The sequence below is a fragment of the Erinaceus europaeus genome, chromosome 2 (assembly GCF_950295315.1).
Source record: "Erinaceus europaeus chromosome 2, mEriEur2.1, whole genome shotgun sequence".
NCBI classification, from domain to species: Eukaryota; Metazoa; Chordata; class Mammalia; order Eulipotyphla; family Erinaceidae; genus Erinaceus; species Erinaceus europaeus.
In genome coordinates, this window is record NC_080163.1 from 176680908 (window position 1) to 176697117 (window position 16210).

The following is a 16210-nucleotide window of genomic DNA, read 5'->3' on the forward strand; positions in this document are numbered from 1 at the left end:
GACCAGAGGGAGGGCCATGCTGTCTAGGGGCTTGGGGCATAGTTGTTTAAGGATTATTTTTCCCTAGAACTAGAACTAGAATGTGACCAGTGAGTTTGTTTTTGAAGTGCTGTTTACCGAGCTCTGAGAGACATGATTTTATTCATTGTGGCTTTCTGTGGTCTAATGATGGAAGAGTTAGCAACATGCCTTAGGGTCGCTCTCAGATGGCCCAAGCCAGTTGGCATAAGACTCTTAGGTTTCCAAGGAGCCAAGTTGTCCCCACTCACACGTAGCTGATGTGATTGTGGCTAAATGTGGTACAGCCAGGGCTCTGGGCCAAATGCAGGGCAGGAAATAGAATGCCACCTCCATAACCAGGGAAACAATGGTCTGCATGCCTTATTTAAACCTGGGTCAACAAGGAAGTGCAAAAGGATGGTCAGTGAAGGAAGGGAGGCTGGAGGGAGACTTTCTTGCCTTGGGCTATAGCCATTGACAAGCCTCTTAGCTATCCCAAGGTTTAAGTTTATCTATATATAAGATGGAGGTAACAGTATTTATGTTACCTGGGGACTTACAAAAGCAGTATTTCCAGCAGACCTCTTGAGATCCATGGTGGTATGTAAGTGCAGATGATAAGCTTGCTGTGTGTTTATGTTTTCAGCAGGTGCATTAGGGGCTTATAGATACTCCAAAAATACTTGTGGTATGTGATGTAAACAAAATTAACAATTTTAGGTGCATGGATTTTTCTTTGGTTTTGTGCTAGATTGGGGGAGTTGCATGTATTTCCAAACATCAAAACTGCTTTCAAATTTATTCCCTTAATTAGTAATACTTGCAGGTTCTTAAGTCATTTGAGAATGTTGCAGATTGTCTCCAGATGTTTTCCTTAAAAATTCCCAAGTTAAAAAAAAATACCAGATTAAAAAAATTCCAAATTAATCCTGACATGTATTCTCTAAATTGCACATTGAGCATGGACTATTTATTCCTAAATTTGAAGGGGTCAAGAATCTGTTTAGAAAAGAATCATTATTTCCCCCTGGGGTTTATTATTTATTAGAAGTTCTGAGTCTGTTATGTGTATATGTTGTATTCTATTTGTTTAAGCAAGTGACCTCAGACCTCCCTGCAAAACTATGCAATGTTTGTTTGTTTTATAGTTTATCACTGTTCTCTTGGCTACTTTAACCTCTCAGGTATGCTTATTATTTTTCTAGAAAATTCTTGTGGGTCTAGATGAATGGTGACTATTATAGAAAAAACACACAATTTAATAACATAAATACTATGCATATGAAATTTTTATAAAAGTTTATTAACAGATTACAAAAATTAAGTTCTAGAATTCATACAAAATTAACCATGATGGTTAAGTGTGTTTGTGTGTGTTTGAAAGAAAAATGGATTATAATGTATGTACCTGATATTTTGCCTTTGGGGGTTAAGTCTTTACTTATTGAATCTGTGGAAGCACCACCTTTAGTGTCACTAATCACAGAGGTCCTACTTCTGCTGCAGCATGTGGTGTGTGGAATGAGGGGCTCAGGATTTCAGTCATCACTTGAATAAATATTTTCAAAGACTTGTTCACTATATTTCCTGGAGTTCTTGCTCCTGTGTTTTGGCAACAGCATGCATTCCAGAACTGGTAAACACTTGCTCATCTTTGCTTCTGTGTGGATGTTGATCCTAGGGCCCTCCCAGTCCAACTACTCCCTAAAGTCAGGTCTGTCTACCCCCTCTTCCTTTTTTTCATGGTAACAGAACTTGATTAATAAATGATTTACATGCAGAGCAATGCACAAATCTTGTAGCCTACTGAATATGCATACACAGTACGACGACTACTACCCTAGATGTAAAAAGGTATCCATCATTCCAAACATAGCTGTTTCCTCTAAGTTTATTCTCTACCCCCTGACAATTCATTCTATCAGATTTCCCACCTATATTTTGTTGTTTGGGGTCTAAATATCCTTGTTTGATTTTCTTGCTTCACTTTTTTTTTTCTTGTTTATAGTCACTGGGGCTTGGTGTCAGCACTATAAATCCATTGCTTATGGTGGCTTTTTTTTCCTTTCCTTTTTATTTGATAGGACTGAGAGAAATTGAGAGGGGAGGAAGAGACAGAGAAAGGAAGAGAAGATAGATAGATGTCTGTGGACCTGCTTCACTACTCATGAAGTGTGCCCTCTGCATGTGGGGAGTGGGGGCTCAAACCTGGATCCTTGTGCATAGTACTATATGTCCTGAATTGAGTGCATTATCACCCAACCCCCTCCAGTTTCTTAAGGGTCACTCAGTTTGAGCCTCTGTTGGGCTAGAGGCCACTTCTTGCTCTCACTTCCACCTGAGTAAAATTCCCATTTGGAGATCTGTTTGCCGTGTCTCCTCACTAGAACTGTCCTTTCCTTGGCCTCACCAAATTTCATCCAAACTTCAAGACTCAGCTCAGTTCCATTTTCTCAAAGAAGCCCTCCCCAGTTTCTCTTCCTTCCTCTTACACTCTGAGCTAGTTGACGTCACTTGAATTAGTTTCTGCAAATACTTTGGAGCCATGTAAGTTCAACCACTATGCCATCCTTATATATGATTTTCATCAAATGTTTATATTCTGTATCAGTATTCCAAATCTTCCCTTCCTCACTTATCTTCTCACATCCTAGGACTATCAATCACAGCCCCAGATTCTGTTAGCTCACATGCATTCTATTCCTCTCTAACTCTTTTCCCCACTGCTGTTGATACTTTTCTCCCCAGCTCAGCCAAATCCTTTCCTCTAGTTTATGGGTCTGAACTTCACTGCTGGTTCTTCAGATCTGACATCAAAATAACCCTGGGACTAGGCTCTGCTGTGGAGATATGAAAGACTGGAAAGAATTTGAATAGATAAAGATAGAATTATCTTTATCAGATATGGGAGGGCTAGATACATTAGTGTACAATTTTCTGATGGGTTAAATTTGCTTCTATGAGACTTTTTTGAGTTTCCCAAGGCACAAATTCTGAGCTCACAAGTTGCCACAATCAAGGTATTGAAATAAGATATTGTAGCTAATGTGCATAGCACAGAGTCTCCTCATCTTTATGCTCAAGCAATAGAGTTAAAATCCTGCATACCATCCTGATTTCCATCAGCCAGGTCAAATGAATTGTAGTCCCAAAATGACTAGGGGATACTGTTCTCTGCAGTGAACATATATTCTGGAGCTGTTGAGCTAGATCTAAAGTTCAGCTCTGTACTGAGTCTGTTCTGAGCCTCACTCTCATCATCAGTAAAATGGGGATTATACTTTATCTACCTCAGATTGTAAATATGAGCATCCAGTCAATGTACTTTGCAGACAATTGGTAAATGCAGCTCCCCAGTCTTCTTCCCTGCCATGCAATACAAAGTCAAGTTCTAGAAAGAAACTCTTTTACTTCAAAGTAGACTCTGGAACCTGTTTGCCTGCATTGAAATACAGAATCATATATTTTTAATTTTTTTAACTTTTTTTTTTGCCTCCAGAGTTATCGCTGGGGCTCAGTGTCTGCACTATGAATCCACTGCTCCTGGAGGACACTTTTTCCACTTTGTTGCCCTTGTTGTTTATCATTTTTGTTGTTATTGTTATTGTTGTCATTGCTGTCATTGTTGTTGGATAGGACAGAGAGGAGGGGAAGACAGAGAGAAGGAAAGAGAGACACCTGCACCCCTGCTTTACCGCTTATGAAGTGACCCACCCTGTAGGTGGGGAGCCAGGGGCTCGAACCAGGATCCTTAAGCCCATCCTTGTGCTTTGTGCCATGTGCACTTAAGCCGCTGCACTACCGCCCAATCCCCATTTTTTAAAATTTTTATTTGTTTTATTTTTGAGAGAGATGCAGAGAGAAATACCAGAGCACCACTCAGCTCTGGCTTATGGTGGTGTGAGGGATTGAACTTTGGAGTCTCAGGCATGAGAGTTTGTTTGCATAATCATTATGCTATCTTTCCTGCCCCCAGAATCATATTTGTAAATCATACAAATCATATTTGTAAAGCAGCCTCATTTCTTTAAACCTCAGTTTACTTGTCTATGAAAGAGGAATTATAGGTCCTTTCTCCTAAAATTGTTGTGTAGGGCAAAAGGTAATTTGTGTAAATATATAGCAAGCATAATGCCTAATAAATAAATGTGCAAAGTAAGTAGTGGTGCTTTCATTATTTTCTATAAGTGCCGAGCAGCAGTTGTTGAATGAACAAATGACTGATGATCTGGATTTGGTTCCTGAGTGTGATTTTATTTTTTGTTTTTATTAGTTTCAGACTGACTCCATCTGACCTTACACAGGAAACTATTGTACTAGGCACTTGGGAATAAACAAGCTTTAGCCAGACATAGGAATACTGATTACAGAAGATGACATCCTGCTACCAAACCCCACAGCCACCTAAGAGCTGCAGGTTTCCCCCAAACCCAGGCCAGGTTTCCACACAGCTCTTGTTTCTCTCTCTCTATTTCTCTGCCTCCAGGGTTGGGGCTCGTTGCTAGCACTACGAATCCATTGTTCCTGGTGGCTGGCCATTATCTCTATTTTATTTTATTATTATTTTTATTTATTTATTGGGGTATTAATGGTTTACAGTTGACATTGAAATACAATAGTTTGTATATGCATAACAGTTCCATATAACAATACAACCCCTACTAGGTCTTCCTCTGCCATCATGTTCCAGGACCTGCCTACCCCCCACCTAACCCCCCCCCCCAGAGTCTTTTACTTTGGTGCAATACACCAATATTTTTTCTATTTTATTGGATAGGACAGAGAGAAATGGAAGGGAATGTAGATAGGGGGACAGAAAGTTAGACACCTGCCAACCTGCTTCAGTGCCTGTGAAATGACCCCTGTAGGTAGGGAGCTGGGGGGCTCAAACCAGTGTACCACCAGCAGGGTTGCAGCTGTTGTTTCTCCCTCTGCTCTTCCAGAGAGGCCCAAGTACAGCTCCTGGGTTCATCTTGGCAGGACTATAGTTATTTTACTAGTTCTCTGAGTAACTGGGTTGAGATGAACTCTAAAACTTTTCTATGAATGAATAAACAAGTAATATACCTGGGGGCTTCTTGCCTTTTGATATCCTCCTTATTTCAAACAACTAACAGAGCTGAGCCTGTGGTGCATAAGCCACACAGGGCAAGTTTGCCATCTGTTTCTGCCTTTGACACTGACTTGCTATGCAAGCTTCAGAAAGTCCCTTTTCTTCAATGGGCTTCTGATTCTAACCCACAAAAATAAGAGAGTTGACTCTTATAACCAACGAGGCTGTTACTCACTGAAAGTGGCTGAAAGGCATACATTATCAGCAGGGGGTTGGAAATCTGGCTCCATTACTTTCTGACTTTGTGACCTTGGGTAAGCCACTTAAGTTTTCTAGACCCTTTGCAAGATGGGGGTAATAAGTAGTAATCTATCCCATTAGATTGTAGCGAGGTTAAATAAAATATTGCTTTTAAAATGTTTAGCATAGGGTCTGTCCATATTTAGGCTGAGAAAAGTAAGTCAATATCAGATGCCTGCAGCTCCTTTTCTGGTTCCTGTCAGTCAGGCTAGGAGTGTTGGGTTCTAAAGGTACTTGTATGTCTATCTGTCTATGTATGCATGCCAACATGGGGGTGGGGCTTAACACTGGGAAGATCTGTCAAGAGAGCTCTCTCAGAACTGAGTTGGAGCACACATCTCTTTCAGTAGAAACTGCTGACTAGTTTTACTTAGGACAGCAATCACAGCAGGAGTCCCCTATCCTGGAGATAACTAGTCAGGTTCCCAGTTAGGGTACACACAGTTCCATTGAAGAATAGCAGGGCCTCCAGTCCATTCAGCTGCTTGCTGATCAGGGCTTTCCTGTCCTGGAGGGGTGCCTGAGTTTAAGATTTCCTTTATCCTCTCAGGCCCCTGACCCAGAATTCTACCCAAAGACTATTCCAACCACCCCCGGGACCACAGGGTGTTTGTTTCACAACTGGACATGCCATTAAGTGATGCAGGAAGTCAGCCTGGGGAAGGCAGATACTGCGCCGCACAGCAGATAACTAAGTAAAGCCTCTCAAAGCCTCTGGAGCTTGGAGCCGGATCAGAGATAAGGGGAAATGCCAAGCTTATCACTGTGCTGAGTTCTGGAGAAATCATCAGGGCAGGCCAGCCCACCTCCTTCTCAGTGCTCAAGTTAGTTGGGCATCTCCAGTCAAAAGCAAATACTGAATTGGCACATCAGCTGCGGGCCGCAGGATGGGAACTTTGTGCCCAGCTTCAGCACTGCTCAGAATTGACGCCAGAGGCCAACAGCTAGTGTCGGATTACACCCAGATTTATGTGGTAAGAGTAGCATGTGTGTACTTTGAAGTACAAGCTTGAGGAACTATTATTGCTAGGGTTACAGGAGTCAGAAGGCTTGTAGCAATTGTTCACCAGACCTGAATTCCAAATTTCTTGAGATCAAGAAAATCAGGTTCTTGGAAGCCTTGATAAGTGCTTACCAGGGCTGGTTAGCAACACAGCAGATGGTGGGCAGACAGTGTGGCAGCTACCCCAGGACTTGACCTCTCTAAGGTTCTAAGATTCTGTTCCATTGCTGATTTTCTTCTCTGGGTATGATTAGCATAATAGACTTAATGGTGGGCTTAGTTTAGTGGAGAGTGTGTTTGCATTTCCTGTGAGCAGGTCAGTGCAGGGTTGTAGGTACTGGGGAGTATCCAGGATTGGGGAGATGCCTTCTCTCGTTGACATCCCACTGTTGCTGACTTGTTTATTGTTGGGCTGGCTGTGTGGGGCATGGTGGGAAGTCTGACAGTTCGAATCTCTATGAGGACCTCACATGTATCAGCAGCTGTACTCAAAATACTCAAGCAGCCCTGTGGCTATTGCACTGTTATGTGCATATTTGATAGCTGTCTTCAGAGAGCTTAAATAAGGTCCACATATGCAGCTGGCCCATTTACATTTTTGTGTAAAGCACAGTTACCCCTTCCCTCGAGACAGGTAACCTCTATCTCTCAGAAAATTGTCATGTTACTTGATTTTGTTAGTATAAAACCCTTCAGTGTCTAGTGCTACAACACTGCTATAAATATAGAAATCTATAATGTAGAGGGCTTTAGTCTTTCCTGAGATGTGCCCTTGGGCTCTGCAAAACCTGCTTTCCTTTCAGCTCTCCAAAAACAAATGCACCAGGTTTCTCTCTCTGTTTTTTTTTTAATTATTTCACTATTTGCCTCAGATTTGCATATTATCTATACATTTTCTATTAGGAAATTAATATTTAGCTATCTTAATTTCCCTATATTCCCTCTCCTACTCTCATCATTGTTTCAGCTAATAAAGTGTTTACCTTCTTGTTGTTGTAAATATTCACATAAAAAATCAATATATGATTTAATCTTATGGTTTCCTGCAATAACTCTGGTTTTCTTGGACCGTCTAAGTCCTTTTATTTCTCCTTTTAACTCTACCTGCAGGCATCACAGTAATTTTAGCCATTACTATAACACAATACTTAACTATGCGCCTAGCACTAACCTAGGTACTTTATAAACTTTCTTATATTACCTTCTGATAACTTCATAAAGTATATACATTGAAGTTCCCACACCACCGAATCCTGTCTGATACCAGTCTGGTATCATGCACTGAACATTTTACCATGTCTTTGATTATATTGTGCAGAGGGCCTCATCCCCAGCTCTACCATAAGTCCTCCCTTTGGAAGGTTCACCCATATTTTGGGTATAAGTTTAAGCTTTCTTTTTTTCTTTTTCCTGGATTTTATTTTGTCCATAATTTTTTGTTGGAGTATATGCTCAAAGCTGCTTCCTTTGAAAGGGTGTATACATTTTTACATCATTGCAACTCTTAATCCTAACCTATGACAATGTCTTCAAAATTGTAACAGGATATAACTTTACTGTCTAGAATTTTACATTTATATCACCTTCCAGCTTCCAGTCTGATATCATTCTGGGGAGATATCATAGTGGTTATGCAGAAAGCCTGAGGCATCAAAGCTTCCAGGTTCAACCTCCAGAACCACCAGAATCCAAAGTCTAGCAGTGCTCTGGTGAAAATAAATAAATAAATAAATAAATAAATAAATAAATAAATAAATATCTAATATGAGACTGGGCAGACAGCATAGTGGTTATGCAAAAAAAATAAAAAATAAAACCTTTCATGCCTGAGATTCCAAGATGCAAGGTTTAATCCTCATCACCACCACTATGAACCAGAGTTGACCAATGCTCAGTTTTTGTTTTCAAAAAACACATCTGATATCAACTCAGTTTATAGTTCTTTGCTGTAAGAACTTTTTTCCCTTTAAATATCTGGGAACTTTTTATCCCTGTCTTCTAAAATTTCATAATGACTATAGTGTTTCTTTAATAAATTCCTTCTTTTATTTGTCCTCCAGAAACTTGTTACTAAATAAGTGACTGGCTGATTCTATTATCTCACTTTCTTAGCTTTTTGCCCTAGTCTACCTACATATCTCCATGTTTTAGTCATATGTTCTAGGACATTATCTTAACATGCTTTTAATTGTTTTATTAGTAAGTAATATTAATTTACAAGGTTATAAGATTACAGAAGTGTAGTTCCACATCACATCCACCACCAAAATTCTGTGCCACTCCCTTACCGCCAAGATAACCATAACTACTATAATTATTAGAGGCAGATTGGTTACTTATTGCTGATGTTTCTCCTCTTCCTCTTCTCCTCCCTCCTTTCTCTTTCCTTTTCTCTTTTTTTCTTTTGCAGGTTTATGCATTTTATATTCCAGATATAAATGAAAGCATCTGGTAGTTGTCTTTTACCTCCCTACTTACTTCACTGGGCAAAATCACCTACAGTCCACCAATTTTGTCCTAAATAACACAAATCTCTTTTTAATTGCAGAGTAGTATTTCACTGAGTATACAACCCGCTGAATGAAAATATATATATATATATACATACATACATACATACATAAATCCAGTCATCTATTGTTGGTTATTTAGATTGTTTCCATATTTTGGTTATTGTGAACAATCCATATGCATCTTAAAATTATTGCCTGAGAATAGTATTGTAGTATCGTAAGGTGATTCCATATTTATTTTATTTATCTATTTATTTTTAAGTTTTTTTTTATTTCTTTATTGGGGAATTAATGTTTTACATTCAATAGTAAATACAATAGTTTGTACATGCATAACATTCCCCAGTTCCCCATATAACAATACAACCCCCACTAGGTCCTCCACTCGTGAAGCTCTTCTCCTGCAGGTGGGGATCAGGGGGTTGAACCTAGGACCTTGCACACTGTAAAGTGTGCACTTAACCAGGTGCACTACTGCCTGGTCCTTGTATGATTTTTTTAATAAATGCTTTCTATCAATCACTTGTAAGATACATGATATGCAAAATATCAATTACTGGGTTTCTTAGTTATCCTTCTGCAATTTGCTTTTGATGTGGTACTTTTTATTTAGTGTTGTTTTGGTGTCACTTGCCCATGGGATTGAGTTTCCAAATATACCATTGATCTTAAATCCTTAAGTGTTTCACTGATGTTTTCTCTTAAGGATTTTTTTATTAACTTAATAATGATTGACAAAACTGTAGGATAAGAGAGGTTCAATTTCATACATTTCCCCCACCAAAGTTCTGTATCTCATCCCCTCCACTAGAAGCTTTCCTATTCTTTTAAAAAAAATTTATTTATTCCCTTTTGTTGCCCTTGATGTTTTACTATAGTTACTATTGTTGTTGTTGTTGATGCCGTTGTTGTTGGATAGGACAGAGAGAAATGGAGAGAGGAAGGGAAGACAGAGAGGTGGAGAGAAAGACACCTGCAGATCTGCGTCACCGCTTGTGAGACAACTCCCCTGCAGGTACAGAGGAGGGGGCTCGATCAGGGATCCTTATGCCAGTCCTTGCGCTTTGCTCCACCTGTGCTATTCCCTGACTCCCGCTTTCCTATTCTTTATTCCTCTGAGAGTATGGACCCAGGATCATTATGAAGTGCAGAAGGTCTGTCTTCTATAATTGTTTCTCTACTGGACATGGGCGTTGGCAAGTCAATTCATACTCCCAGCCTGTCTCTCTTTCCCTAGTGGGGCAAGGCTCTGGAGAGGTGGGGGTGCCAGGACACATTGGTGAGGTCATCTGCCCAGGGAAGTCAGGTTGGCATCATGGTAGCATCTGCAACCTGGTGGCTATAAAATCATTAAGATATAAAGCAGAGTAGGTTGTTTAATAATCAGGAACCTAAAGGTAAGAATATAACAGATGAAGATTTGGAGTCTTCATTTTGGAAAAAGATGGTAGGTCTATTTTAGGTATATTCCAAGGAGCCTATAACTTTATTAATTTTGCCTGAGCCTGATAGCTAACATGCAGGTGGGCTAAAGGTATTGTCTGGGGGAGATGGTGTCAGAGTTGGAAATAGGACTAGAAACCTGGATGAGGGAAGAGAGTAGCTCCCAAACATGGGAAAAGTATATAAATATTGTAACTGTAAATCACATCGACTTGATCTGGGCCCCATTGTCAGTACAGGAGCCTATGTGACCTCTGCATCCCTCTAGGTCTGAGCTCACATTCTGTGGTCATAACTAGGAACATTCTAGGCTGCACTCATTTCAGGACCTGTCTTCCTCAAATGGCAGAGTATTTTGACCCAAACTCCCCTTGGAGAGTGGGGCATTCCCTATCTTTTTTGTTTACACTGAGGGCAAGGTCCTGTAGAGGCCCACAAGAGGGTTCACTATGTTGTTCCTGATGGAGATGACAAGCAACAGTGAAGAGAGGGACCTGTTAGAGGTCTAGGCCCATCATTTCTATGTGGAAATCACAGGTTTCCCTAAATAGGGCCCTGGATAGGGTCTCCATTGCTGATCCTATGGCCTATTTACATAATCATTGTTTTGCCTGAAAGATTCACCACCCATTCCTTTGATCCATCTTTTTTCTACCTCAAGACCTGCCCCACCAGTTAAAACCATGGCAACAGTTGCTAAGGAAGTTCCCAGCATGCCTTTTTCCTTTCTCCATCCCCTTTTCCTAGCCATTTCCATTTCTGACTTGCCACTTCGAGTTTTATCCTATAAAAGTCACTTCTGGGGGTCGGGTGGTGGCGCAGTGGGTTGGGCACATGTGGTGCAAAGTGCAAGGACCGAGGATCTTGGTTCGAGCCCTCGGCTCCCCACCTGCAGGGGAGTCACTTCACATGTGGTGAAGCAGGTCTGCAGGTGTCTATCTTTCTCTCCCCCTCTCTGTCTTCCCCTCCTCTCTCCATTTCTCTCTGTCCTATCCAACAATGAACAACATCAACAATGGCAATAATAATAACCACAACGAGGCTAAAACAACAAGGGCAACAAAAGGGGGGAAAAGTGGCCTCCAGGAGCAGTGGATTCATGGTGCAGGCACCGAGCCCAGCAATAATCCTGGAGGAAAAAAAAAGTCACTTCTGTTTCTGGTTTCTCTCTTTCCATATCCCAACCTGGAGGACGGCAGGTGTGCAGACAGGGAGGCGGCCATTGTGGTTTGGCGCCATGTGGCTTAACCTGCTGTACTCACACCTGACTTAGGGGCTCCTGCATGAATAAAGATTTGTATTGCTACCACCATGAACTTGGTTCCTGGATTCTCTCTCCTGCCTGAGATGCAAGCCCGGCACTGGATGATGGGATGGCCTGGTAGTAACCAAAAAAACCCATCATTAAAGTATGCAAGTCTCTTGCCCTGCTCCAGCTTTTATAGTACTTAACTTTGTCTGACAAGGTTAGCCTTACACTGATTGAGGGAAGTGAAACAGGAAGTAGGTGAGGAGGGTATCTAGGTCTAAGTAGAAACTATTTGATTAAGTACTTTCTGGTACATAATTTTAAAAGTGTCTTTTTTAGGTCTTAGTTTCAAGTATTTGATCCACTTGGAGCTTATTTTGGTGCATGGTATTAAGGAGTGGTCTATTTTCATTTTTCTACACATAATTATCCAGTTTTCCCAGCACCACTTGTTGAAGAGAACTTCTTTTCCTCCTTGGAAAGCTTTGGCCATTTTGTCATATTTTAGGTATCTCTATATGTATGATTTTATTTCTAGGCTCTGTATTCTGTTTCATTGATCTGAGTCTCTATTTTGTGTTCTGGCACCATACTGTTTTAGTTACTATTGCTTTGTAGTTTAGACTTAAGTCAGGGATCATGCTATCTCATTCAGTTTTTTTTTCTTTTTTTTTCTCTCTCAGGAATGCTTTGTATATTCATTTTTTCTTTTTTTCCCTTCCTGCTTCTCCTCCCTCTCTTCTTCTACTACTTCTCCTTTTCTTTGTGTTTCCATATGGATTTTTTTTATATTTTCTTGAAAACTATCCTGGAGTTTTGATAATATTTATTCTTTGAATCTATGAACAAAGGTTACTCTTTCATTTTTTTATACCACACTATATTTCTTTTAACAGTACACTATAGTTTTCATTGTAAAGTTTACATAGTTTCAGGGAATTGGGCAGGTTAAGCACAGGTGGAAAAAAGTGCAAGAACTGGCATAAGGATCCCAATTCGAGCCCCAGTCTCCCCACCTGCAGGGGAGTCACTTTGGTGAGGCAAGTCTGCGGGTGTCTATCTCTCCCCCTCTCTGTCTTTCTCTCCTCTCTCCATTTCTCTCTGTCCTATCCAACAATGATGACATCAATAATAACAACAATATTAACTACAACAATAAAACAATAAGGGCAACAAAAGTGAATAAACAAATATTTTTTTAAAGTTTATATAGTTTCATTGTAAAGGTCCTTTACTTCCTTTGGTTCTATTTTTTAAAGATTATATTTATTTATGAAGATAGAAGGAGAGAGAGAGAAAAAAAAAAACAGACATCACCTGGTACATGTGCTGCCAGGGATTGGACTCAGGACCTCATAATTGTGAATCCAATGCTTTATCCACTATGGCATCTCCCAGACAACCTTCCATTGATTCTTAATAAAAAGATAATTTTATCTTTTTTAAAAAATGTCTTTATTGGGGGATTAATGTTTTACAGTCAACAGTAAACTTGTATTTACAAGTTTGTACATGCATAACATTTCTCAGTTTTCCATATAACAATACAACCCCCACTAGGTCCTCTGTCATCCTTTTTGGATCTGTGTTCTCCCCCCACACCCACCCACCCCAGAGTCTTACTTTGTTGCAATACACCAACTTCAATTCAGGTTCCACTTCTGTTTTCTCTTCTGATCTTGTTTTTCAACTTCTACCTGAGAGTGAGATCATCCCATAATTATCCTTCTGTTTCTGACTTATTTCACTTAACATGATTTCTTCAGGTTCCATCAAAGGTGAAAACGGTGAAATCACCATTTTTAATAGCTAAATAGTATTCCATTGTGTATGTAGACCACAACTTGCTCAGCCATTCATCTGTTGTTGGACACCTAGCTTGCTTCCAGGTTTTGGCTATTACAAATTGTGCTGCTATGAATATAGGTATACACAAATCTTTTTGGATGGGTGTGTTGGGTTCCTTAGAATATATCCCCAGGAGAATAATTACAGGATCATAGGGTAGGTCCATTTCTAGCCTTCTGAGAGTTCTCCAGACTGCTTCCCACAGAGTTGAGACCAATTGACATTCCCACCAACAGTGGAGGAGGGTTCCTTTGACCCCCACAACCTCTCCAGCATTTGTTGGTGCTACATTTTCTAATGTATGACATTCTCACAGGAGTGAAGTGGTATCTCGTTGTTGTCTTTATTTGCATTTCTCTGACAATCAAAGATTTGGAGCATTTTTTCATGTGTTTCTCGACCTTTTGGATATCTTCCGTGGTTAATATTCTGCTCATCTCCTCTTCCCATTTTTGGATGGGGTCATTTGTTTTCTTGTTTGTTATTTAGTTTGGCAAGCTCTTTATGAATTTTGGTTATTAGCCTCTTGTCTTATGTATGGCATGCAAAGATCTTCTGTTCTGTGAGGGGTCTCTTTGTTTGGAAATTGGTTTCTTTTGCTGTGCAGACGCTCTTTAATTTGATGTAGTCCCATACGTTTATACTTGCCTTCGTCTTCTTTGTAATTGGGTTCATTTCATTGAATATGTTTTTAAAATTTATGCAGAAAAGAGGTCTGCCAATATTTTCCTCTAAGTATCAGATAGTTTCTGGTCTAACATCATTGATCCACTTGGAGTTTACTTTTGTGTTTGGTGAAATATAGTGGTTCAGTTTCATACTTCTGCATGTTTCAACCCAGTTTTTTCAACACCATTTGTTGAAGAGACTTTGCTTTCCCCATTTAATAGTCTGGACACCTTTGTCAAAGATTAGATGTCCATAGGTGTGGGACTTACTTCTGGACTCTCAGTTCTATTCCACTGGTCATTGTGTCTATTCATGTTCCAGTACCAAGCAGTTTTGGTTCCAATTTGAGATCTATGAGTGTGACGCCTCCAGTTCCGTTCTTTCTTCTCAAGATTGTCTTGACAATTCTGGGTCTTTTCTGGTTCCAGATAAAACATTTGTAACATTTGCTCTATTCTCCTAAAAAATGTAGTTGGGATCTTGAGGAGGATAGCATTCAATTTGTATATGACTCTGGGTAGTATATTCATTTTGATGATGTTAATTCTTCCAACCTATGAACATGGATTATATTTCCACTTCTTTGTGTCTTTTTCTAATTCCTTGAGTAGTGACTCATAGTTTTCAGTATACAAGTCACATTTAACTTATTTGGTTAAGTTTATTCCTAGATATTTTATTGTTTTTGTTGCTATAGTAAAAGGAATTGATTTCTGGATTTCATCTTTTTCTAACTTAGTGTTTGCATAGAGGAATGCTACTGACTTTTGTATGTTAATTTTGTAGCCTGGAAACCTACTGTATTTTCTGATGATTTCCAAAAACTTCATTCAAGATTGTTTAGGTTTTTCTATCTATACTATCATGTCATCTGCAAACAGGAAGAGTTTGACTTCTTCTCTTCCAGTCTGTATCGCTTTAATTCCTTGCTCCTGCCTAATTGCTAAGGCAAGAAATTCCAACACTGTGTTGAATTGTAATGGTGATAGTGGGCAGTCCTGTCTAGTACCTGGTCTGAGGGGAAATGCTTCCATTTTTTCACTACTGGGTATGATGTTGGCTGTAGGTTTGCTATATATGGACTCCACTGTCTTTAGGAATTTCCCATTTTTTGTAGTGTTTTGATCATAAAGGGATGTTGGATGTTGTCAAAGGCTTTTTCTGCATCTATTGATATGACTATGTGCTTTTTGTCTTGCTTTTATTGCTGTGGTGGATCATGTAATTGATTCACATATATTAAACCAACCTTGCATCCATAGGATAAACTCCACTTGGTCATGATGAACATTCTTTTTAATATACTGCTGTATCTGATTGGCTAGAATTTTGTTCCATATTTTAGCATCTATGTTCATCATAGATATTGGTCTGTATTTTTTTTCTTTGGTTGCCTTCCTGTCTGCTTTTGGTATTAGAGTGATGTTGGCTTCATAGAAACTGGAAGGGAGTATTCCAGTGTCTTCAATCTTCTGGAAGACTTTTAAAATTAGAGGTATTAAGTCTTCCTTGAAGGGTTTGTAGAATTCATTTGTAAAACCATCTAGTCTAGGACTTTTACTCATGGAAAGGTTTTTGATAACTGTTTCAATTTTGTTAGCTGTGATGGGCCTGCTCATATTGTCTAGTTCCTCTTTATTTAATTTTGGAAGTTCATAGTCCACTTCTTCCAGGTTCTCTAGCTGGGTGCAATATAGTTGTTCATAGGAGTCTCGCATGATATGTTGAATTTCTGTGGTGTCTGTTGTGATATCTCCTCTTTCATTTATAATCTGATTTATTTGGGTCTTCTCCCTTTTTTTGGTTTGTGAGTCTGTAAAGGTCTGTAGATTTTGTTCACTCTTTCAAAGAACCAACACATTGATCTTTTGTATGTTTTTCTTATTTTCAATGTTACTTATTTCTGCTCTAACTATAGTTATGTCTGTCCTTCTGGTTGCTTTAGGGCTCCTTTGTTCTTCATCTTCTAGGTCTTTAATATGTGCAGTCAGGTTGTTTATTTGAGCTTTTTCTTCTTTCCTAGTGTGTGCTTGTATGGATATGAACTTCCCTCTCAGAACTGATTTAGTATGGGGTCAGGGTGGTAGTGTGGCAGGTTAAGCACATGTGGCACGAAGCACAAGGACTGGCAT

At 39.6% G+C, this 16210-nt stretch overlaps 1 protein-coding gene across 2 annotated transcripts in view; it reads left to right on the top strand.

Moving 5' to 3' along the window:
* The first annotated feature begins 505 nt into the window (after positions 1 to 505).
* MYLK3 (myosin light chain kinase 3) overlaps positions 506 to 16210 on the top strand; it is a 72548-nt gene continuing 56843 nt past the window's right edge. The window contains exon 1 of one of the 2 annotated variants that reach the window (XM_060185628.1): positions 506 to 600. In XM_060185628.1, the coding sequence (XP_060041611.1) occupies positions 595 to 600 (6 nt within the window). In that variant the 5' untranslated portion in view covers positions 506 to 594. Of the gene's footprint in view, positions 601 to 6217; positions 6328 to 16210 lie in introns of those variants that run through there. The other variant, XM_060185627.1, reaches the window with a different exon arrangement.